General features: G+C 37.1%; 1 protein-coding gene across 1 annotated transcript in view; it reads right to left on the bottom strand.

The window, feature by feature from the left end:
* EML6 (EMAP like 6) overlaps nucleotides 1-18,861 on the bottom strand; it is a 301,241-nt gene extending 282,380 nt beyond the window's left edge. The window contains exon 1 of the mRNA XM_044659473.1: nucleotides 18,665-18,861. Coding sequence (XP_044515408.1) covers nucleotides 18,665-18,861 — 197 coding nt within the window. The remainder of the gene's footprint in view (nucleotides 1-18,664) is intronic.
* Nucleotides 18,862-25,192: the final 6,331 nt, after the last annotated feature.

The raw sequence follows: 25,192 nt of genomic DNA, 5'->3' as shown, positions 1-25,192 counted from the left end.
AGAAAAAATGTCAATTCTGTTTTACCATCATGTAATTCTCACATCTTCCTCTATCATCTCTTGTAGTTGCCTGCCCCAGAGCATGCTCATGAAGACTCCTAGTAAGGAGGGTATGTTCAAATCATCAGAAATTACTTTTCTATTCTCTCTCTTCTTGGTTATCATCACCCTGGGCCAAGATGTAAGCACTAATTTGAAAAAGATAAGAGAACATGGCTTACATACAGATTACATTGCCTTTAGACACATAATAAAAAACAACAACACACCAACTCTTTTATTTGGAGAATAAGGAGAACTTTTTCAAGGTTTTTTCCAAGGAGAACCTGTGAACTACTCTTCCATTTGGCTATAACTTCCTTCTGTTTTACTTAGAGCAAGACTGTAGGATTGTTTTAATCAATTAATGAATTAAAAAGTATTTATTTCCACTCATAAACAAGTGGTCTCTTCATATTTAGGTTGGCTGGACCTCAGAAATCAGTTTTAATGTGTTACCAAAACCATAACTGAAACCTGTCCAACATAGTTAAACTTGTTAGTGCTTGCCTCTGATAATCTACAAAAAGACTGTAATACTAGGGGCAACTACATAGCTCAATGGATTGAGAGCCAGGCTTAGAAATAGGAGGTCCTGGATTCAAATTTGACCCCAGACATTTCCTAGCTGTGTAACACTGCCCAGTCCTTACCACTCTTCTGCCTTGGAACCAATACATAGTATTGATTCTAAGATGTAAAATAAGGGTTAAAAATATTATAATATTGTAAAAACAGGATGTTAAATCCCTTTGAATGAATGAATAAAAAAATGAGTAAAAACATTAAGTACTTATTATGAGCCATGGACTGTGCTAAACATCTGGGATAAAAAAATACAAAACTAAGGCAGTTACTGACCTTCAGCTAATGGAAGAGAAAAGAGATAGAGGAGAGTAGTAGCCAAGGAAAGGAGCTATGATATGGGAAATCACAAAAGTGATGAGTAGAACAACAGAAGAATCAAATTACATGCCATTTCCAAAAGCAAAGGAAGTACTCATTTGATTCACATGGTGTCATTATGATTTCAAGGGATCTCTGTATTAAGGGAATTGACTCCTGCACCAAGAAGAACTAATTAGGCTTTAAAATCTACTAATTAGGCTTTAAAAAGGAGAGTAAACTTCCTTCCTCATTCTCCTCATTCCTGTCTTGAGACTTTGTGTAGCATAAAGCTCTTTCTTCCTGGACTTTTCTATGAGGGCAGAGATGCCTCCTCCACTGCATCAGGAATGGTTAACTGATCACACCATGGCGGTCAGAATATCCAACGATTTGAATGAACTTGAAATTGGATTGCAGAGGCTGTGGCTGGTTCTTCCATTTTGTGTTCCTTCCCTGATACAGAAGACCGAAAGGGAATCCTGATGAACACATCCAGGTTTGGAAAGATTTCTGTAAATTCAAGAAGTCAAGAGTTCCTGGGTCCTTAGTAGCAGATGGCTATACTTTTAAAGGAGCCCAATCAACTATCATAGCACTTCTTGGAGATGATGACCACCAACAAAAGGATAAGCTCAAACCATGGCATAGCTTGCAAAAGACCTTGGACCATAGAAGACTATAGTACAGAGCCAAGTCAAAAGCAAAATGTTTATTCAGCAGTTGACCAAATATTTCAGAAATTGATGAGAATATAGCCATAGCTATCGGTTATTGCTGCTGCTTTTTAGGTCTTTTACCTGTGCATACTTGTGAACCTCTTGTGTCTACCATTCCTTTTGTGTTAAGGAAATAGGTATCTTATATCTGATCTATATTGCATGTTGAGTACCTTACCATATACCCTTTGAGGAAATCCTAAACATGCCTGAACTGTAATCTTTAAGTAATTTTAGTAATTTTCTCCAGGGCACCAGAGTAGACCTTAAAAAAACCTGTTTGAGAAAAAGAGTCTAATTCCTCTCTCTAAAGTTCAGGTTACCCTAGGACTGCACTTCATCCACATATGCACAGCTCCAGAACCAAGAAGAGACTCTTAGTAAACAGGAAACACCCAGGATCCTGGGCCCAAAAGTATAAGCAGCAGCAATTTATTTTATTATGTTTACACTAAACTTTATTCTCCACCAAAATAATCCTTATTTAATATGATACTTTATAGGAAATTTCCTTAAAACAGAGATGCAAAGGAAGCAAGGCAGAAGGCATGGAAAAAGCATGGTCAAAGACAAATTTTGCAGCCTTCATCATTATATGTGTCAGTCTTTGCCCATATCAAAAGAAAAAGATGGACTTTCCTGTTGATGTGTTATATTTCTATAGCCTAAGGAAAGGGTGTGTGTAGTTCTATGGAAACAAAGTCATTCTAGTTATATTTATGCAAAGAGTATTATCTTCCTTAACAATTCATCTCCATATAAAGGACTCTATTCCAAATATGATTTTATTGTGAAACACTCTTGGAAATGAATATTTTATAAAAATTTTAAATATTTATGACCACATTTTGATGTTTCATGGGTAAGGAGATAGATGATACTGACTATAAATATTAAGCATTCAAAAGAGTTTTTTCTGTAGAGAAAGTGTTTATCAGCCTCCCAATTTTCACTAATTCTTATTAAAGAATTATTATGATATTTTAAATCAAGATTCAAGATATTTTCTCTGGATAAAATAAATGAAGATTTATTGCATGACCATAATTTTCTTGTCACTTGGGACATGAGTTTTTTATTTAAGATGAATATAATGACTAAATGAATGTTCCAGATGTGCCACAAAATTCTCATCTGAGTGAAAAGCCAACCTCACCCCCAACCCCAGAATTCTCTCTGAATGAAAAAAAGGTAGATTCATGTCTAAAAGAATACTTTGTACTATAGAAACACAAAAGAGGATGACTTTTCTCTGGATAACACAGTGCTCTGGATTTTATTTTTTTAATAGCAGGTTCAATATTTAAGGATCATTTTCCTTCTTGATGAAACTTTTCCCCCTTATATTCTTTACTATATTTTGATCATGCTCCAATGAATTTTATGTTGCAATGATATGAATCATTTACTATCAAGTCATTAATTTCTACCACTGACTATGGATTTTTTTGACCCACAAAGAGATTGTCAAAAATTCTCTTTGAAGTGTTATGAAACTGAGGTCTTTCCCCTAAAGTTCCCTCTTATGTCATCTTCCTCATCTCACTCACATCATTTTAATATCTTCTGCTATTCTCCTTCACCACTCTCACATGAAGAGATAGTCCTTCTCCTTGCCAAGGAGAACCTCTCTACATGCACAAGGGATCTTATTCCATCCTTTTTTCTCTAATAGAGTGTGTCCTCTATCAACCCTACTCTTCCACTTATGTTTATTCTCTCCCTGTCTACTGGCTGCCTCTCTATTGCTTACAAAAAAATTTCCCCTGTGCTCAAAATCCCTCCCTTGATCCATCCATCCATGCTAGTTATTATCCTATAACTGATATAGGATGCACACTCATACATAGATATATCGCAACCCAAAGGTCTCACTCACTTCTGTTGCTACTACTGCCTCAGAAGAAATGAAAAATAGGAAAAAAAATAGGAAGTGCTAGATGAAGCAGTCTCTTAATTGTAAAAGTTCACTTCAGGCCCCTCAACTTTTCACACTGTGATATGTGTGTATGTATATGTGTGTGTGTGTGCCACACACACACACACACACACACAGACACACATATGTATACATAGACATTAACCAGGGTAGTAGCAGGGTCAGAAGAGAGAAGGGGTGAAAACAAACCATTTTAAGCTGGTAAAATTGATAGGACTGGACAATAGATTGGATATTGGAAATGAGGGAGGGTGAGAAATTCAAGATAACATGCAGTTTGGGAGGAGAGCCCTGGTGACTGTATCCCCAGTACTTAGCACAGTGCTTAATAAATGTTGATTAATTATTTCCATGAAATATGTAGAAAGCCAGTCCCTGCCCTCAAGGAGCTCAAAATCTAATGGGAGATGACAAACAAATATTTACAAATAAGCATAGTGAAAAGAGTATCAAGGGGCAGTGGGTGATCCACAGTATGGAAGAGAGGTCAAGGAGAATGAGGACTGAGAAAAGGTCTTCGAATTTAGTAACTAAGAGATCACTGATAACTTTGAAGAGAGCAATTTTGGTAGAATGATAGGGTTGGAAATTAGACTGTAAGGGGTTAAGAAGAGAGGAGAGAAAGTGAAATAGCCTTTTTGAAGAATTTTGAGGAGGGCAGAAGAGAAATAGGATGACAGTTATCAGGGATAGAAGGATCAAGTGAGGGTATTTTAAGGATGGGGAGACATGAGAATGTTTATAGGCAGTAGGAAATGAGCCAGAAAATAGAGATAGATTGAAAATAAGTGACAGAGTAGGGATGACAAAAGTAGCAAGCTGTTGGAAGAGACTGAATGGAATGAGATAACTTGAGCAGGTAGAGCTTAGCCTTGGTAGAGAGTAAGACAGTTTACTAGTTGACATTACTTCTGTCAAGAGGGAATAAGAAAGACAGAATAAGAAAACTACAATATTTCTATTTTCCACACACCTCAAACTAAATTAGAAAGGAGTCAAAAGAAAATGTCCAAAGTCTCATTTCTAGGAATGGGTAACCCCCTGTGTATTCAAATTAAGGATTTGAATTTTCAAATATCCAAAATACTATTCATTCCTAGCTACTATCACCCAATTCCAAGGTCCCACTCACTACTTCTGTTGTTACTTCTGTCTCAGAAGAAATAAAAAAGTTAAACCCTTACAAATGAGATGCTAGCTCAAACAGCCTCTTCATCCTGAAAGTTCACATCAGGCCCCTCAACTTTTCACTCTGTATGTATACTTAACTGTTTCAGACTCTTCCTCTGATTGGCTAGTTCCCCCTCAAAATTTTTGTTTTACAGAAGGCGTCCATGTTAGCCACATCATCCTGTTTCTCTGGGCCCCACTCCTAATTCTCTGTGCTTTCAGGCCCCCTAAAAAGATACCTTCTCCTCTCCTTTCTGTTTCCTCAAGCTTTTGTTTTTCTTTTATGTGTTGTCTTCCTCAAGTAGACTGTAAACAGGGGATGTTTTCCTTTCTGCCTACATTTAGATTCCCAGCACTTAGCACAGTGCCTGGCATGTAGTAAGAATTTGATAAATACTTATTCACTAGACTTCTTGATTTTTTTTTGTTCTCTAGACCTTTTAGACTACAATCCTATGAAATAAGGAGTATCCTATGCTATTTAAAGATGGTAAAGTTAAACTGTCAAAACTAGAAAGGCAAAAAAGATAAACTTTTTAAAACTTCCTTTTTATGAAAATGAAGGAAAAAATTTAAAGGACTGAAATTTTCTTTGAGGGTTTCTGGCTTAGGACACTTAATTCCAAAATTTAAAAAGTCAAAAAACAAGATTTTTTTATAATGCAAAAAGTAAATCTACAGCCATTAAGATTGTTCAACATGTCCCATTCAAAGCTAGATCATGGAAAAAATGTCACTACAAAAAAACAGTTCTTAAATATTAATATTTTCCACATTTTATTTAAACATGCATATAAGTAGAAAAAGAGGAAAGAATAATGGAAGAATAGGAAGAGATAGATAAGGAAAAAATGATAAAGAGAAGCCAAATCTGATTCAAGAGTGATGAAGTAATTACTGCAATTTTTTGCTTTCTCAGGCCACAGCAATTTAAAAAGAAGTAAGAAAAGATTCTGGATTCTGTCCCTTAATGCCAGCTAAGAGCACATTTTCTTCTTGTTGTTTTTTTTTTTATCTACAGATCAACATTCTTTTCCCCCTACAAAAACCTAAATCTGAGTTCTGGTGAAACCTCTTTCCCAATTTGATTCTTATTCATATCGATTGGTTTCATCTGGGAATTGAAGGAGGCTTGAGAAAGAATCTAAGTGAATTTAAAGTATGCAATTTGGTCCAAAAGTACCAAGATATCATTAAAGGATTTAGATGAATCTTTTAAATGCATAAATTCTTCTTCTCAAAAGTGACCACTAACTAAGTAATCTAGAGGATTATATAATTGGGGGCGGGGGGGGGGAGAAATACTTTCAGACCACAATAATCATAGGGAAATGAAGTTTTAGAACTATTAGTTGTCCAGCTCAAGAATGGCAAAATCCTTATTAAAATACCACTTTTTACCAATATCACTATTCCTATACATTTACCACGTCTAAAATCATCTGAGTTGGAAAGAATGTCAGAAACATCCCAGGGGCAGCTGGGTGGCTCAGAGGGTTGAGAACCAGGTCTAGAGATGGGAGGTCCTAGGTTGAAATCAGGCCTCAGACACTTCCTAGCAGTGTGACCCTGGGCAAGTCACTTGATCCTCATTGCCTAGCCCTTATCACGCTTCTGCCTTGGAACCAATATAGAGTATTGATTCCAAGACGGAAGGTAAGGGTTTTAAAAAAATAGGAAAAAAAAAAAAAAGAAAGAAAAGAAACAGCCCAGACCAGTAGCTCTCAAAGTTTTTTGGTCTCCTTCCTACTCTTAAAAATTACTTCAGACCCCAAAGAGTTTTGCTTATATGGGTTTTTTCTAACAATATTTACCATATTTGAAATTTAAATGAATAACATTTAATAGTTAAGTCATTGAAAAACAACAATAATAAAGCCATTACATGTTTACATAAATAATATATTTTATTCATCTAAAAACCATCTGTTAATATCTTTTAACTATTTATTAATCAGGAATGGCTCATACTCTTATATATTTGATTCTCCATTTTAGATATGAGGCCTCTATCTGAGAAACTGTCTATATTAAGATTTTTTCCTCAGCTTGCTACTTTCCATCTAATCCCAACTACTTTCATATTATTTGTACAAAATCTTTGCAATTTAACATATTTTAAATTATCCATTTTATCTCATAATGCTTTTTATATTAAATTATGAATAATGAAAAGAGCAGAACTGAGATAATATTAAATACAGCAATATAGTATGGGCCCTTAAACTTTCTGTTGTGGGTCTTTTGGTAGTCTGATGAAAACTTTGTACTAGAAAATGGAGTTAATAGCACCTACCTCACAGGGCTGTTTAGAGGATCAAAATGATATTTGTAAAGTATGTAGCTCTTACACTGATGAACAGTGGGTGATTAATAAATACTTGTTCCCTTCCTTCCTTCTTTCTTAATTCAAGTTCAGTCCAAGAAGAGACATCATGGATCCTATCTCAGGATCCTGTTTTTAAATGCATGAAATAAATAATAAGATTACAAACTAAATCAACCATATTGAAATATAGAAATCAAAATATGCATTTAAAAATTCACAGTCCCCAGATTATGAATGCTCACATAGACTTATTTAGCCTTCATTCATCTACATCTTATTTTCTCTCCCTCCTGATGACTATTTATAGTCTAGCCATCAGACAATGCCTTTTCTTCTTCCTACCAGACCCATTTAAACATAAAGGTTTTCTAGGATATGTTTAATTGAAATCATAAGGAGACCTGGAAGATTTTATCTTCATTTTTGAAATTCTATTGATTTTGTTTTGTCTTCAGATTTTCTTAAAAGCCCACCCTTCCCAATTTGGAGCTCTCCTTTTTATGAAAGTCACAGTCTAATAGTAAATGCAAAATTCTACATCTGTAAACTCCTGCCTTTTTAGAGAAGGGAAAAGTGTTTCATCATCTGTTTTCCTAGATCATTTGATTGATCATTAAGTGGAAATTGATGGCCTTTTGGTGGTGTTTCCAATACTTTATTATAGAAATTGTCTATACTGTTCTCCTGGTTCTGCTCACTTAACTCTGCATCAGTTCTTACATGTCTAGAAAATGTTTTCAACAGCACCAGCAAATAGAAGCTAACATGAAAATGGCAACGCAGGGAGCAGTTGTAGACTATGTCATCTAATTTATTATTTGATAAGGAGAGATATGACTGCCATCCTATAATATTGCAGAGTATGAGCATGCTGAAACTAAAGGCAAAGAATAAGCCTTTATATAGAGCCTGCTATAGATAACCACTGTGCTAAACATTTCACTTATATAATCCTCACAAGAATCCTGGAGGGTAGGAGCTAGTAAGTGCCCATTTCTCATAGCCCATAAGTATATGAAGCTGAATTTGAACTCAGGTCTTCTTCACTCCAGACCCAGGGCCCTTGTACACTGAGGCACTTAGCTATCCCAAGAGACTACTGTGGAAAGTTAAGGAAATACATAATCTTCCTAACTATCTTATATTGTGTTTTTTAAGTCCAATTAATTCATCAGAGGATAAAGAATTTAGTTATTTGGGGAACCTATTTATATATAATAGTACTCACATACTGGAATTCCTCATTTTATTGTACTTCAAAGATATTATTTTTCACAAATTCAGGTTTGTGGCAACCCTGTATAGATCTATTCTTTTTATATTTATTTTTATTTTTTTAGCAATTACATGTAATAACAAATTTCCACACAAGTTTTCCCAAGTAATATGATCAAACTTTCCTCCCTTCCCTTTCCCCTCCTGATGCTGGCAGGCAATTTAATCTAGTTTTTACATATATTATCATGCAAAACATATTTCCATATTATTCCTTTTTGTGAGTAATCTTACAAAATCAAAACCCTAAAACATAACAATTGAAAAAAGCATACATTTTCATTTACATTCTGACTCCAACAATTCTTTTTCTGGAGGTAGATAGTATCCTTTGTCATAAGTTCTTCAGAATTGTCTTGGATCATTGTATTGCCAACAAAAGCTAAGTCTATTAGGGTTGCTTATTCCACAGTATTGCTATTATTGTGTACAATGTCTTCCTGGTTTTGCTCATTTCACTCTGCACCAGCCCATGAAGGTCTTTCTAGCTCTTTCTGAAGTCATCCTGCTTATTATTTTTTATAACACAATATTATTCCACCACCAACATTTACCATAATTTGTTGAGTCATTCCCCAATTGATGGTCATCCCTTTAATTTCCAATTCTTTGCCATCACAGAAAGAGCAACTATAAATATTTTTATATAAATAAGACCTTTTCCTTTTTCTTTTTTGATCAGGGCAATTTTATTGGCACTATTTTTCCAACAACACACATCTTTTCTGAGTCACATTTTGGTAATTTTCACATTTCAAACTTTTTCATTATCATTGTATCTGTTATATTGTGATCTGTGAACAGTGATCTCTGACATTACTATTGTAACTGTTTTGGAATGGTACCAATAGAGACAATTTAAGATGGTGAGCTTTATCAATAAATGTTGTGTGGGTTCTGACTGTTCCACTAACCCTGCCATTCCATCTCTCTCCCTCTCTTTGTGCCTCTCTATTCTCTGAGACACAACAATATTGAAATCAAGCCAATTAATAATTCTACATTGGCCTCTAAGTGTTCAAATAAAAAGAAGAATCAAATTGATATGGAAAACTTCATTGTTGTTTTATTTTAAGAAATTGCCACAGCCACCCCAACTTTCAGCAATCAACACTCTGATCATTCAGCAGCCATCAACATAAAGACAAGACCCTCCATCAGCAAAAAGATTATGCCTCACTGAAAGCCCAGATGATGGTTAGCAGTTTTTTAAGCAATAAAATATTTTAAGTTAAGGTATGTACATTTTTTAGACATGACACTACTGTACATTTAATCGACTACAGTATCATGTAAGCATACTATATTGTAAACAACTTTTATATGCACTGAGAAACCAAAAAAACTGTGCGACTCACTTTATTGTGATATTTGCTTTACTGTGATGGTCTGGAGCAGAACTCACAATATCTCTAAGGTATGCCTATAGTACCCATTCAGTATTAAACCTCCAAAGAACATCTACTTGCTAAGAGTGCTTATTCAACTTGTTAGACAATTGACATTGATCTGCACTGTGAGAGAACAAGAGGCAAAGGAAAACTAAAATAGGAATGAGAGGTCATCTTTCTCAACTCCCTTCTTTTTCTCCATGTAAAAATATAGTACCCTAATAGTTTCTACAGTCCAAAGCATTTAGACATGATTTTTTTTTACAGAGGAAGATGGGTGTGGAAGAAAGTAGTTAGCAATGGCCAAGAAGACCTTTCAGACACAAGTTTTATTTGGAGGAGTTTAGCACTGTGCCTGGCACATAGTAGGCACTCAGTATATATATTGATTGACTGACTGATTGATTGATTAGAGAAGGTATAATCAAGACGAATTCTTCACTAACCTACTAGCTAAATGAAATATCTGACAATATTATTCATGAAGTTGATATGATACTTTAAAATATTTTAGTGAGTTTTGCTCTTTTACATATGTGTTTCTAAATATACCTCTCTAAACCATCCAGCTTTCTCCTATAAAAACAAACACATAAGCAAAAATAATTGATTCATCTACCATATCTGATAGTATGTTAACATTCCATACCTACAGGCCCCCATCTCTTCAGGAAGAGGAAGGAGATACATTTTCTCATCTTGTTGGTAGAGTCAAGTTTGCTCATTATGTCCATGGTCTATAGTTCAATTTCTTTTCTTTTTTTTTACTTAACATTTACATTTTTGTAGCTGTTATATTTATTATTTTCCTGGTTCTGCTTACTTTACATTGGTTCTGTGGAGATTAAAATTAATATGCAAAATACTAAATATTATATTTATACATTTTATTAATAATAAACCAACAAAAGAGGCTAACTAAAAGGTTACTAACCAGCTTGCTCCCAAGAGCAAAAGAGAAAGGAGGAGTTACAGCAAACTATATACAAATGTTACCATACAAACATGGAGGTGCAAGAGAGATTTAAGGGAATTTTGGGAAATACTAAGGGGCTTATGGGGGATACAGTCCAAGGTTCAAAATCTCCATTTATATAGTTCATATAAATCTTCCCATGTTTCTCTGAATTCTTCATATTCATTGTCTTATATCATGATCATGTGCAGTTCTGAGACTAGTTTAAGAAAGAGAGTGATAAGCTAAAGAGTTTCCAGAAGAGAGCAACCAGGACGGTAAAGAACCTTGAGTCTAAGGCAGGAGGATTAATTGATGAAACAAGGAATATTTAGGCTAGAGAAAAGAAGACTAAGGAAGTCCTTGGGAAACTTTCTTCAAATAATAAAAGGACTATTATGTAGAGGTGGGATTAGATTTGTTCTGTTTGACCCCAGAAGGCAGAACCAGGATCTATTAACAGAAGCTGCAAAGAAACAAATTTAGGCAGAAGGAAAACTTCCCAATATTTCAAATTGTCTCAAAGCAGAATGGGTTTCTCCAAGAAGTGGTGGGTTCTTCCTGCTTGGTGTTCTTCAATAAGAGGCTGGACAATCAGTTGTTTCATGTGTGAGCATTCCCTTTGGATTAGGCTAGATGGATGCTAATGAAACTTTTAATTCTCAAATCCCAAGATTCCATTACATTTATGTGCATTAATTAGCCCCATCAGTAGGCATCTACTTTGTTTTCAGTTCTGTGCTACCACAGAAAAAAAGTTGCTATAAATATTTTGCCATATATGAAATCTTTATTTCTGTCTTTGACCTCTTTGGACTATATGCATAACAGTAGAATCTATGGGACAAAAAGACTGCATTATAATAACTTTTTTTTTGGTTAGAGAACTCCACGTTGTTTTCCAAAATGGTTGGACCAATTCACAGCTCCACCAACAGCATATACTTATCTTCCTTGGCTCCTTAAATAATTAGTAAAATCTATAAGTATACAAAACTAAAGGGAAAGTAAGTCCTTCATTTAAGGAGCTTGCATTCTAATGCATAATGCAACAGAAAGAACAGTTTATTTAGAATTCAAAGATTTGGGTTTGAATCTCACTACTTCTCACTGCCTATGTGACTTGGGGAAGTTATTTAATCTCTGTAAGCCTTAATTTCCTCATTTGTAAATGAGGACCTTAGAGGTTTCTTTTGGCCCTTAATCTATATGACTTTCCATATATGTGAGTAAATTCCTTATATATCATAGATATCATACTTTTATCAAAGGTAAGTGCTACCAAGATTTTTTGCCCAATTGGCAATTTCCCATCTTAACCTAGCTGCATTGATTTTTTTCCTGCAAAAGTTTTTCAACATCATGTAATCAAAGCTGTCTCTTATAGCTTTTGTAATCTCAATTTTTTGTTCGGCTAAGAATTCTTTTACTAGACATAGTTGAAAAAGACACCTCAATTTTCCTCCAATTTTTTATGAGGTGACTTTTTATATTTAGGCCCCTTAACCATTTGGAACTTATTGTAGTAAACAGCATGACATGCTTTTTATATCATAGTTTAGTATCATATTCTTCAAGCTGCAGTCAATAGGGTGTTAATAATCTGAATAAGAATTCTGGCCTCTCTCGCTTTCCCTCCCTCATACTTTCTCTGGTTCTGTGGATCTATAATTATGGTGTCACAAATCTGGTTATCTGAAAGTGAGTGGATGGTAAGTAATAAAAGAAGATAATCATAAAGGAATGATTAACAAAAGTGTAGCAATAATGAAATTATAACTGCCTAACTATATAGACTATAATCTGTGGTCATATCTACAAAGTAATTACTATTTGCTGGCACACCCTAATTTCCTTTGCAATCAGTTGTTTCATATCCATGTAAACAGATCAGCAGGATCCAGTGAAATGGTCACATTAGTGGCCCCAATATTTAGACTTATCAGTTCATTAAGGAATTCATAATTTAACCACATTAGGTTATAGTGTCAGTATTAATTGAGTTTACTTGCCAAAGCATTGCTGTCTGTCTCTCCAAATCAAATAGGTACAGTGGTGGGACCAACAGTCATGATTGTGTAGTCTGGCTAAAGGCAAATATGGATTTGTTTTTTTACTTAAACATTACCAATAATTTCTTCCCTCCCTTCCTTCCATTTTCTTCTTTCTTTATTTCTTCATTTTTCTTCCATCCTTCCTTCCTTTCTTTTTATTTTTCATTCTCTTCTTTTTCTTTTTGAGACTATGTCTCCCTATCTCCTTGTGAGTTGGAAGCAAAACAGCCCCCCATGGGTCTATTCCCAATACTAATTGGCAAAGAAGTTGTAACTGGTTTCATTTTTCTAGCCTTGACCAGTTAGGCAACCTGGTAGCCCTCCACTCCTCAGGGCTTACTCTATTGGTGCTTTGACAATGAAGACATCCTATTAGTTTTAACCCTGCTATAGCTTAGAACTCCAGAACTCAACTGCTCTATCTCTCCAGTAAAAGGGAATATAAGCATTCATTATTAGACTCAGTTCCCAAAGTTTCAAAACTGATAATATTCCTAAAATAAACTTGAACCTGAAAACATTTAAAAGTCAAGTTCTAGAAGTCATGTTGTAAGAAACAAAGAAATGACTATTTTAAAATAGTTCAATAAATTATTATCTGTTGAACTCCTACTAGCAACAAGATCATGGGTCCTTGGTCTCACCTATAGTTTATAATCTATTTGTAGACATAACAAATAGATTTCTAAATAATTAATAGTACAAAGCAAAGAATAAGGATCAAGTAAATTAAAAGGTTATTCAAACTGTATGAATTCAATTACAACTAATGTGGCCATGGAAAGCTTCATGGAAGAGGTGAGAAGTCTTGGTCTTAAAGGATAAGAAAAATTTAAATAAGAAGAAAAAATTAAGAGGTCATTTTAGTCTGAGAGAATATGTTAAGATAAGAAAATAGGAAGCTTTGGGAATAGACCCATGGGGGCTGTTTTGCTTCCAGCCCAAACGGAGATAGAGACCTAGACTCAAAAAGAAAAAGGAGAGAATAAAAAATAAAAAGAAAGGAAGAAAGGATGGATGGAAGAAAAATGAAGAAATAAAGAAGAAAATTAAAGGAAAGGAGGGAAGAAAATATTTAGAAAATAAATGGACTATATCCGCAGAAAGTTCACGTAAGGCTGAAAAGGTCAACGGGGACAAATTTTTAAGAGTGAGTATAATCTGAAGAGTAAGTACATTATTCTATGGGCACTGATCTCCAAAGTAGGGAAGCCTCAAGGAGGACGTAAGAAACCTTATGGAGGGCGGAAGATGTGTAAACTTCATCCTGCCCTCCTTGTGATAGCCAGGGAACTTGTAGCAAACACAACCAACCCTGTTTAAATCCTTCAACACTCTTCCCCCTTTGCCTCTTCCCCTTGTAGCACCAGCTTCCAATGTCTCCCCCTTCTAAACTAGGAGATGGCCCTTCAGGGCAGTTATAAAATAACTCTCAAACACTGAGAGCAGCAACCATATATATATTTTCCATTAGGAAAATTCCCCTCTGCTAGCACACCCTGTTCCTCGAATCCCTTTGTTGCTGTGACAAGTGCCATCCATCGGGTGGGGTCTGTGTTCCGGGGCAATGAGCAATGAGTAAGAGCCTGCCTTCCTTTTAAGTTTTGGGGAGGAAGCATTAATTGCACAGGATGAGCAGGCTTGGATGACTTGTGATATGCATCTCAAAAAACTTTACATCATCCTTTTTCTTCTTAAGTTTTTTCAGTTTATTAGCTTTCCTTCCCATCTCCCCACCCCCACTTAAAAGAAAAAGAAAAACCCTTGTAGAGCCTGTAGCAGTGATGGTGAACCTTTTAGAAATAGAGGGCCAGGCCCCTCCCCTATCCTACCCCCTCAGACCAAATGCAGTGCCTGCCACTCCCCCAGACAGCATGCTGTGCCCCTCCTCCCATGGAATGCTCTGGTTGGGCTGCTGGGCTGAGGGGTGGCTGAAGTGGGAAATGTCCTCAGTAAATGTAGGGAGGGGGAGGGGAGTGGCCCCAGCACTCTGCTTCCCTCTAGTTCAGCTGCCTGTGAGCCACCTACCTTGCCCTCTGTGTGCTCCCATTGGGCTGCTAGGCAGAGAGGGTGGGGGATGCAGAAAAAAAAAATGTCCTCAGGCACGGTGGAGAGAGGCAGGGGAGCAGCTCCGAGCCCCTCTGCCTTTCTACTAATGAACTCTGGGGGAAGGAGGGTGGCCGAGTGCCCACATAGAGTGCTTTGCGTGCCATAGGTTTGCCATCACTGGCATATAGCAGAGTCAAACAACAAATTTCCACATTGCTCATGTCCAAAAATGTGTCTCATTCTGCATATTGACTCCATCACCTCTCTGTTAGGAGATATATAGCATCCTTCACCATCGGTACTCTGAAGTCATGGTGGGTCCCTGATCAGAACTTTTTAAGTCTTTCAAAGTTGGTCCTTTTTTATGAACCCACACCTCCTTGAAACTTCCTTATTCCTGTCAAGGGCAACACCATCCTATCAACCACCAACGTTTGCAATCCTGATGATATCTTCTATTCTTACTGTCTCTCATCCCATATATTCAATTAGTTGCCAAGTCTTTTCATTTCTTCCATCTGTCTCCATCTCTCTACTGACACAGTTAAAGTATCACCTTCTACTTGAAACTTTTCCGGACCTCAATCATTAGTGCTCTTCAGCCCTAACTATCCTGTATTTAATTACCTTGTATTTATTCTCTATGTATTTATATGTTATTTCTCCAATGTAACATCAGGTCCTTGAGAATGAGGATTATTTCATCTTTTGTATTTGCAAGTAGAACACAGTAGATATAAAATAAGTGTTAATTGATTGGTTAATTGCCTTCAAGAACTCTCATTCACAGCATTTACTTAAAAAATACCTCAACTTATTTTATTTAGTTTCTTCTACATAGCTTTATTAAGACAGCTCAAATGTGGCATCATCATCTAATATGTGGTCAATGTGTGTTAAAAAGAAAGAAAACTAAGTCTCCAAGTCCAATAAATCTCATTATTCCTAGTATACTAACTTTTAAAAAAGCATCTTAAACTTATAGCCTATCATTGCAGAAGGACTTATTTTGCCAAGGGACTATAATTTGTTCTACCAAATCCTGCATTATTACTAAGCATCATCTTGCTTTCCAGAGATGGCTTGATTTCTTGAAATGGAATGTTATCAATGTTTATTAGACTGGCTTTATAGCTAATATCCTGAAGAAAGTGAAACGATAATAAAGCAATAGTATCTATAATGTGTGAAATGTTTCTACTTTCAAAATAATACAAAATCAAAATATGAGATAGGATGATAGTATCTTAATATATTTTATTGAATCAAGATAGTCAAACAATGTCAATATTTAAGGTACCAAAAATCTAAATGACTGGTGAAAAGCCTGAAAATATCCCTATTTACTGAATAATTTTAAACATATTATGGAAAAATTATATTTGCATGATTCAGAAATTAATTTTAAAATATAAGTATTTCTCCTAGTATATACATGCATGTCTCTAGTATATAAACTGTCAGCAATTCACAGTATAGATTTTAATAATCTACCTATCTTGTTTCTGAAATTAAATGGGAATTGCACATTAGAGATCAAAATACAAAAGATCAAAAAAGGAATGTACCACTATTATCAATAATAAATACGTGAACATAAAAATGAAATAACAGCATAAAAGTATGCTGATATTAAGGGAGAAATCCAGGTTAAGATATATCTTATTTGTGTTCAGTTATTTTTATTTTTTTTTATTCCTATGAAAGAAGAGTTTAAAAGCAGAGTACAGAAACCTACCCTACTGAATTTACTTAGACCCAGTCAAATATTTTAGAGAATTTAACAATAAAGTGCTGTCTCTGAATATATGCACTCTTAAGGAAACCAGTATTAGAAGTCAGGAGATGAATTATCCTTTTTTCTTTTTTATCAAACATAGTATTTCCACAAATAATGATGAGGTAGAAATTATTTCCCCCTTTTTTTCAAATGGGACTATTTAGGGTTGATAGATTTCTATGAACCCCAATGAACCCTATATTGTTGCATATCCAACGGTCCAAATTAACTTGTCACTACAATGGTTTACTGCAACTCCACCCTCACCCCATCTCATTGTTAGAAAATTGCATTTTTGTGGGTTTTTTCAACATTCAAAAGCTCTTGATTTATGGGTTCAATTTCTCACACTTGTTCAATTAATTGTAATGTTTAAAATTTAACATCAGGGACTTACTAATATAGTTGCCACCCTCTGCATCTCCAAATAACCACATCTTTTAAGATACTGTAATGGAAATAATGCCTTAAGGTATTCAACAAATACATAATGCCTTTAAAATTTTTTTAAACATCCTATCAGTTATTTTAGTGGTTCATATGTGTGACTTTAATAATAAGCAATGCAGTAAGGGAAGCAAAATCTCAGGAAAAGAACTTACTGCAAATGTTCAGATCAGCACCCCTTCTATTAACAGGTTGTAGTATAAGACTTGGTCTGTCATATACAATATGAATGAAGTTTCATGTATCATTTCTCTCAAAAGGTGAAAGTTCTAAGTAATAAAAACCCAAACTTTAAAAAATCAAGACTTTAGCATATTTTATATTTCATATCATTAATTTTCTAACTCTTTTAGTCTCCATACATACTATGAATAACCCCAGCATTTACTGTCTCATCATAGCACCAGACATACTGAAATATGGGCAGGAAAAGAAGCCCGGTCCAATACTATTCATCTCAATAGGAAATATGCTCTGAGCCCAAATTATGACTAACTTTTTACACTACTTAACCATTTCCCTGCTGCAATTAAATGTCTATGAAGGATCTCTGTGGCAAGATAATATGTATTTTTAAAATGTGTACAAAGTAAATAAGTTTTTTTTTTAATGTGCCCATTTGAGAAGTACAAATAGTCAAATACCATATCTCTTAGTTTTATTTCATGGTCAGATTTCCCTTATTGGAGGCCACTCCCATATCTGGAAAACCTTCCTTAGCTGTCAAAGGCTAAGAGAGATTCCCTTTGAAAGCCATCTATCTGGGCCACACCTTGCTTGGTCACCAAAGGAGCTATGAAGTTAAAAGAAAACATTTGTTTTGGTTACCACAGAGAAATGAATTAGAAGAACCAGATTAATTCTCTCCACAGCTTACTGCTATCAGTCACTAAACTGGTCTGTCTTCCAGTTTTGCTCTGCTAACAGTCTAGTATCATCAGCTACCAGATGTTGCTTGTTTTAGGGTCTGGCAGGTAGGATGTGGTGTGGCCCAGCAGCTGCCAGCATTTAATAACCTTAATGAAAATGTGGAAGGATCCTCTTAAGAGTCTTACCATACTATAAGGAATTCAAACATTGCCAAGTAAAATATTGTAGTATAGTATTAAAAAAAAAAAAAAAAAAACACCACCTCCCTGAAGAAATCCCTCAGATTTAGAGTGTTGTGAAAAAAAAAGATTCCAAATTCTCTCTGCCAAAATTAATTCCCTTTAAATTGCCACTCTGGCAATTTTCTCAGTGACACCCAAAAGGTAACAGGGGTAGTTCAAGCTTTTGATACTATTAGCATGTCCTATGTTTAACCAATAAAGGAAAAAGAGGAAGTGTTTAAAAGTTACCTACGGATCTCTCCACTTGTAGCAAGAATGAAAAACAACAACAAATATCAAGACACTAACTCCTTAGGGACTTGACATCCCTTAAGAGAATGAAAGGAATCAGCGCACACTGTCCCCCACATCACCACCCTCCCCCCGAAACATTCGGCCTTGAAATATTGTTTTCTGTTGTGCCGGGTTGTACCAAAAGGATTGCTTTTCATGACTTCCAGACCTGACCGTGAGAAAAGACCGGCTGATTCATCTTGCCCTGTCCCTTTTCCAGCTTCCAACCCCAGCCTACTCCTCTTACCTGATAATGTCGTCGTTGTGCCCCAAGAAGAATTTCTGGTTATGCTCCCGGGTGTTGTACACCACCCCGACTCCAGCCACGAAGTAGACCACCTCCTTGCCCGCCGTATAGTACAGGTTGTTGCGGCACTGGTGACCCCTGTAACCGTAAACCCACTCCAGCCGAAGCTGGCATCTAGGAGCTGTCCGATCCGCCATGATAACGCAACCCCACTCACAGACACACACACACACTCTCACACACACAGAGACACAGACACAGACACACACACACTCAGTCGGTTTGGCCCTCTCCCTCCCTCCCACCCCCACCCTGCCTAAGGCTCTCCCTTGGATGGGTTCTGGGCTGCGGCAGGGCTGAGAGTCTTCAATTGGCACTTGGAGATTTTGATTTCCAGGAGAAAACGCATCCACAACCCCGTGTGCCCGCTGCCACCATAATCTGATGCTGCTGCTGCTGCCGCCGCTAGAGATGAACAGCTGCTGCTGCTGCTGCTGCCGCTGCCGCTCCGCGGGTTTGCAACTCAGACACTTTGGGAGAGATGAATAAAATGGAAACACTCTCTGGGCTTGGACGGATATTGCTCCAAAGACAAAAGCAACTTCCAGGTGCCGCCACCACCTGCAAGAAGGTCTCTTTGGCTGCTGCCCCTTCTCTTAATTAGCACCGAAAGAGCGTCTGGGGGCTCTCTCCCCTTCCCCAAAAACACCTTTTTAAAATAGAGACCTAATATTCAAACGGTAAGGATAGGAACCGGTCTATATGTTTAAGTTGCAGGGGGCTGGGATTCTGCAGCAATCTTCAGGATTTATCCGGTGACAACCTGAATTTTTACCGGGAACTCTTGCAAGCTTTTCCATCACTGTCCTTCCTTTCGAAATTGTCCATCTATATTAAGGATAAGTGAACGAGAGAAAAATCAAATTAAATAAAATGACTAGATTTCACACACATACATACAAAAAGTCACCCAATCTAGCCAAATGATTCCCAAACTAACCCTAGCTTGCAGCTCCTCCCCACTCCCCACTGTTATAAAATATCTAGCAAATCACCCTGGTTAGGGGCTGTAGGGCTAGCTGGTAATGATTTAGAACACATCGTTCTCTTTCAATGAAAAATGACCCTAAAACCAAGACAAGTCGAATGGTCATTTTTGAACGAAAATAATATGTATCTGTTTGTTTAAACCCTTTGAGGAGAGTTTTTTTTTTTTTTTAATTCACATTCTTTTCTCCCTAGATCTGTAAGGGAAAAAAAAAACAAAACATTAAAGTGCTCCAGCATCAATGCACTAGCCAGCCTCCTGAATTTAAATCAAAAGCGTCATATGAGATTCTGAATTTGAGGAAAAAGGAACAAGAGCGGTTCTGTAGTGTGTGAATGTGTGTGTGAGTGTGTGTGTGTGTGTGTGTGTGTGTGTGTGTGTGTGTGTGTGTGTGTGTGTAGGGGGGGAAATAAGGAGGGAGGGAGGAGAGATAAAGAAACAGAGACATTGACACAGATTACTCCTGGTTCTGGGGGAAAAAAACTGAACAAAAATGAAGTAGAGATTAATAAGCCTTTTCGAAAGGTATAATATAAGCCAAAGCTATAACGCGGGGTGCGAGGTAAGAGGCACACTGGCTGGCTTTGATTCAGTTGGGGGGAGGGTCCCCTAAATACGTTTACAACCTGGACCCTGGTGCCTCTCTTGGACCTTTATCCCTGTGCACGTCGTAACTCCGTGCACTCCTCTCCTGCCTGTCACGTAGAGACCCTCGTTCCCTCCAAACCCCCCTTCCGCGGAGTGCAGCAAATGTGGCGGGCACCGCGCGTGGGTCAGTGAACCTACCCCTGTCCAATACTCATTCCCTCACGGTGGGGGCTGGGCTTCTGCCCCTCATTCAGAGTTAACCAGCCTCCCTCCCTCTCCTTCCGTTTCTGCCCGTACTTGCAGCTGCCCAGCTCTGGGTTCCCCTGCCCCCTGTGGAGAAGGCAGTGCCCAAGTCCTTGTGCTAGAAGACAGGAAGACCCTGCTCCCTCCCACTCTCCTTCCTCCCTCCTCGCCGCACGCTCCCGGGTGGGGGTGGCGGGGTCTGCTTAATCACTAGGACAACGAGGGAGGGACGTTATTTCTCCAGCTAGGATCTCCGGGAAGGGGGAATGGAGGGAGGAGGTACTTCGGCGCAGGCGTCCCCGGCTTTAGGGAATCACGGCCCGCTGGTTACTAAGACAGCGCGGCACTTGGAAACCGCGACGCCTTCCCTCCTTCCAACCAAGCGACGCTTTTGTAGCTCGATGCACCATGGGAGATGTAGTTTTAAGCCTCAGAGTTTGCCAGGTTGTTCCTGCAGGAATTGTGGGGAGGATGCCCACAAGCCCCAGAATTCGCAGCTGTCGGAGCAGCGTAATGCGAGGGCGCTTTTTGGGCTAAAGGTATTTGGGTGGGGAGCTATCTAGGGGCGACAGCTTCGCTGGAGAGGCGCACCCTAGCGACAGCTGCGGCTGGAAGCTTGTTCAGGCTTGTGTGGTTAGGGCAAGGACGCTGGGGAAGGAGAAAGAGCCCATTCCAGCTTCACTAAGGGCTCTTCCTACGAAGGTCACTCTCTTGACACCTCTTGTTAGAACTGAGACTTCCAGAGCTGGGAAACTCCTTTGTTTTCTACCTCGTTCAGTTTCTTTTTTCATTCAGAAAGTGCAGTTGGATCAAAACAGCCCTAAGGATTAACCTCACTTCATACAAATTGGCAAAGATGACAAAAGATGGGAACTCAGAGTTGGAGGGATGGTGAGAAGATAAAAACGCTGGTGCATTGTTGATGAAGCTGTGAAATGGTACAACCATTATGGAAAGGAATTTGGAATTGTGCAACTTAAGTGACTAAAATACACACATACTGACCCAGAGATTCCATTACTAGGAATTACTACCCCAAGGAGACCACTGATAAGAGGAAAGGTTCCCCTATTAACCATAGTTTTGTTATAGCATCACTTTTTGTAATAGCAAAGAGTTTAAAACATGTAGATACCCATTGATTGGGAAATAGCTGAACAATTGTGGACTAGGAATGTAATGGAATATTACTAAGACTGTAAGAATTAATGAGTGCAATTGTGAGAAAACAGTATACACAATGACTACAATAATGTAAATGAATGAACAGCCACACACACATAAGTGAATTTCACAAAATTATAAAGAACTAGCATGACTCAAAAGAAGAGATATGAGAAGACTCTACCTGTCCCTTGGCAAAGGTAAAAGATCCATGAGTATTGCATAATCCATATATTTTCAGACTTTTTTTGATGCATCAATCAGTTATGATTTTTTCCCTCTTCTTTTTTCCTCTTTTGTCTTTAAAAATATTATTTGTTAAATGGATGATTCTCTGGGAAGGAGTGGGAAAGGGATATTAGGGGAAGTTATGGTCATGTCAAAAAATAAAAGATCAATAAAAATTGGGGAAGTTGAGGGGATTAGAACAGCAAGTGGTTAATTGTGAGAATTGAGTGAACCCCATTGACTTCATCTTATGAGTCAATTCTGGAGCTAGCTTAGTTTCTGTTCAATTATGGATCTCATCCAATTTCTGATTTGTGAGAAAATTTTATTCAATGGTGAGAAATGAACGAAAACGTTATTGCTTTGTTTGACCCTAGCCTTATATGGCTGGGAAACTGGGCCACCTCTGCTACTTAGAGACCCTTAACCAAGGACTTAGGTTATGCTGACCAGAAACCCAGTCAGATCCAAAAATTGATGCAAGAGGTTATCTCACAATTGTATATCTCAATCTATTGATATGTCTTGTCATTATTTTTTTTTAAGCCTTACCTTCAGTCTTAGAATAGATAGTAAGTATTAACTCCAAGGCAGAAGAGCAAAAAGGGGTAGGTACTGGGATTAAATAACTTGCCCAGGATCACACAGCTAGGAAATACCTGAGTCCATATTTGAACCAAGGACCTCCTGTCTATAAGTGTGGCTTTCTATCCACTGAGCCACCTAGATGTCCTAATATGTCATATCTGAAAACTAGCCCTATATTGATCCAATGGTATATATATATCAGATACAGGCAATATAGCTGGAAAATAAATCTATGTTTTATATATGTGTTTTTCCTACAGAAGATATAGCTGGCAAAGAAGAAACTGTTGGAGTCTAACTGCAGATCAAAGCATGCCATCTTCCACTTTATTTCCTTCATGTTTTTTTTTATTATATATGTGATATGTGTCTTCTGGTATGGCATGAACAATATGGAAATGTGTATTGCTTGAAAGCACTGATATAATCTTTATCATACTATTTACCTCCTGGGGTAGGGACAGAAACTGAATCATAAAATGTCAGAAAACAATTGTCAACAATTGATTCTTTGTGTAATTGAAAACAAAAGTTTTTAAGCAAAAATTAAAAAGAAAATACAGCTGGACTTGGGGTCAAAAGTTAAAAAAGAAGGATTGTGAACTGAATTATATATAGTAGTTTACATGTTTAGTCCCCATTAGACTGTGAGAGCAAGGACTTTTTTTTGCCTTTCTTTGCATCTTTTGCACTTAGTACAATGGCTGGTGCATAGTAGATGACTTAATACATCTTTGTTCATTTGTTGACTTTGGGTAGCTTGAATTATTAAAAAGTTTGCCTGACATGATAATTTGGATACTTTGCGATTTCCATTCATTGCTTTTCATTCTGTCCTCTGGGGCCAAACAGAATATATCTAATTCCTATTCCACGTGACAGCTTTTCAAATACTTGAATGCTATAATGTCTCACCCAAGGCTTCTTTTCTCCAGACTAAACATCTCCAGTTTCTTCAATCACTCCTAAAGTAAAATACACCAAAAGATCTTCACTCTCCTCGTTGCCCTTTTCTGGATGTTCTTCAGTTTATCAACATCTTTATTAAACTGTATTCTCCAGAACTGATTAAGTCCAAATCTAGCCTCAGACACTTACTGTCTGTGTGACCCTCAGCAAATCACCCTATTTGCCTCAGTTCCTCACCTATAAAATGAGCTAGAGAAGGAAATGGCAAACCACTCCAGAATCTTTGCCAAGAAAACCTCAAATAGGATCACAAAGGATCAGACATAACTGAAAATGACTGAATAGCAACAGTCCAGAATGAAACAATAATCCAGGGGGCAGCTAGGTGGCTCAGTATATTGAGAGCCAGGCCTAGAGCCAGGAGGACTTGATTTCAAATCTGTCCTCAGACACTTCCTGCCTGTATGACTCTGGGCAAGTCACTTAACCCCCATTGCCTAACCCATACAATTCTTCTGCCTTGGAACCAATACATAATATTTATTCTAAGATGGAAGGTAAGGGTTTAAAAAAAATAACCCAAATGATGTCTACCAAGTGCAAAATATAGTGGAAGATAAACTTCTCTTAATATAGACCATGGATTTATTGTAGGCAACCCATATATAGAAGAAATTGTGGGAATAGTCATTTAGTAGTTTAAATGTATTTCTGGTTTAATTTCTTTGATTGACTCTACTCCACTCTATATTCATGATTGTCTGATGGCTTGTGTAGCAGATGCCATTTTACTATCTTCATATAACTAAGGTTCTTTTAAAATACATAACAAAGTCAGGGGTAGAGTTAAAATTTTCCTCATGAGGTGGGGGCTCAGAATTATTCTGATTCTACAAATCCATACCAACCGCATCCATTAGACTAACAAAACATATATGGCCACTCAGAGAGAGGCAAAGCTGGGGGCAAAAAGTTGCCCAGTCTCTTAAAACCATAGCAAGCTTTGTTCTCCCCCAAAAGTCCCTCTGGTTTGGGGCATACTCCATTACTACCAGTGTGAGCATGGGACTTTCTAGAACCTGGTTTTTATTATTAGAAATAGGATTGGGTTAGGGACTAGCAATGCCACCTAGGTCTTGGCTCTTTGACTTTATGCATGAGTCCAACTTGAAATATAGGCGTGCACTCATCAGATGAGAAACACACACACACACACACACACACATATACACACATACATTATATATATATTTACATATATATATATGTATTCTGTTTCATATCTCAGAACCTTAACTAAACTGGGAACCATTGGGGACAGATACGTGTATCTCTTTGGAAAACTTTGTTCCTTAGATTGGATTGAAGACCATCAAAAACATTAATAATAACTAATATTTTGGGACAATGAGGTGACTCAGTGAATTGAGAGCTGTGTCTAGAGATGGAAGGTTCTAGATTCAAATTTAACCTCAGATATATTCTTGCTGTGTGACCTTAGAGCCAATACATACATAGTATTATTTCTAAGATTGAAAGTAAGAGTTTGTTAAAAATTTTTATCAATAATAATAACTAATATTTTTATGACTCGGTATATATTAGCTATTTTAGTTTTCACAACCCTGTGGAATAGGCACTGGAAATATTTCCATTTTACAGATGAAGAAACAGAATCCCAGAAGGTTAAATGACTTACCCATTATCATCCAGTTCGTAAATAGCAAAGACAAGATTTGAAAAGAGGTCTTTACTCCAAT

This window comes from Gracilinanus agilis, chromosome 2 (genome assembly GCF_016433145.1).
Source record: "Gracilinanus agilis isolate LMUSP501 chromosome 2, AgileGrace, whole genome shotgun sequence".
NCBI classification, from domain to species: Eukaryota; Metazoa; Chordata; class Mammalia; order Didelphimorphia; family Didelphidae; genus Gracilinanus; species Gracilinanus agilis.
This window is presented reverse-complemented; position numbering and strand designations above follow the sequence as displayed.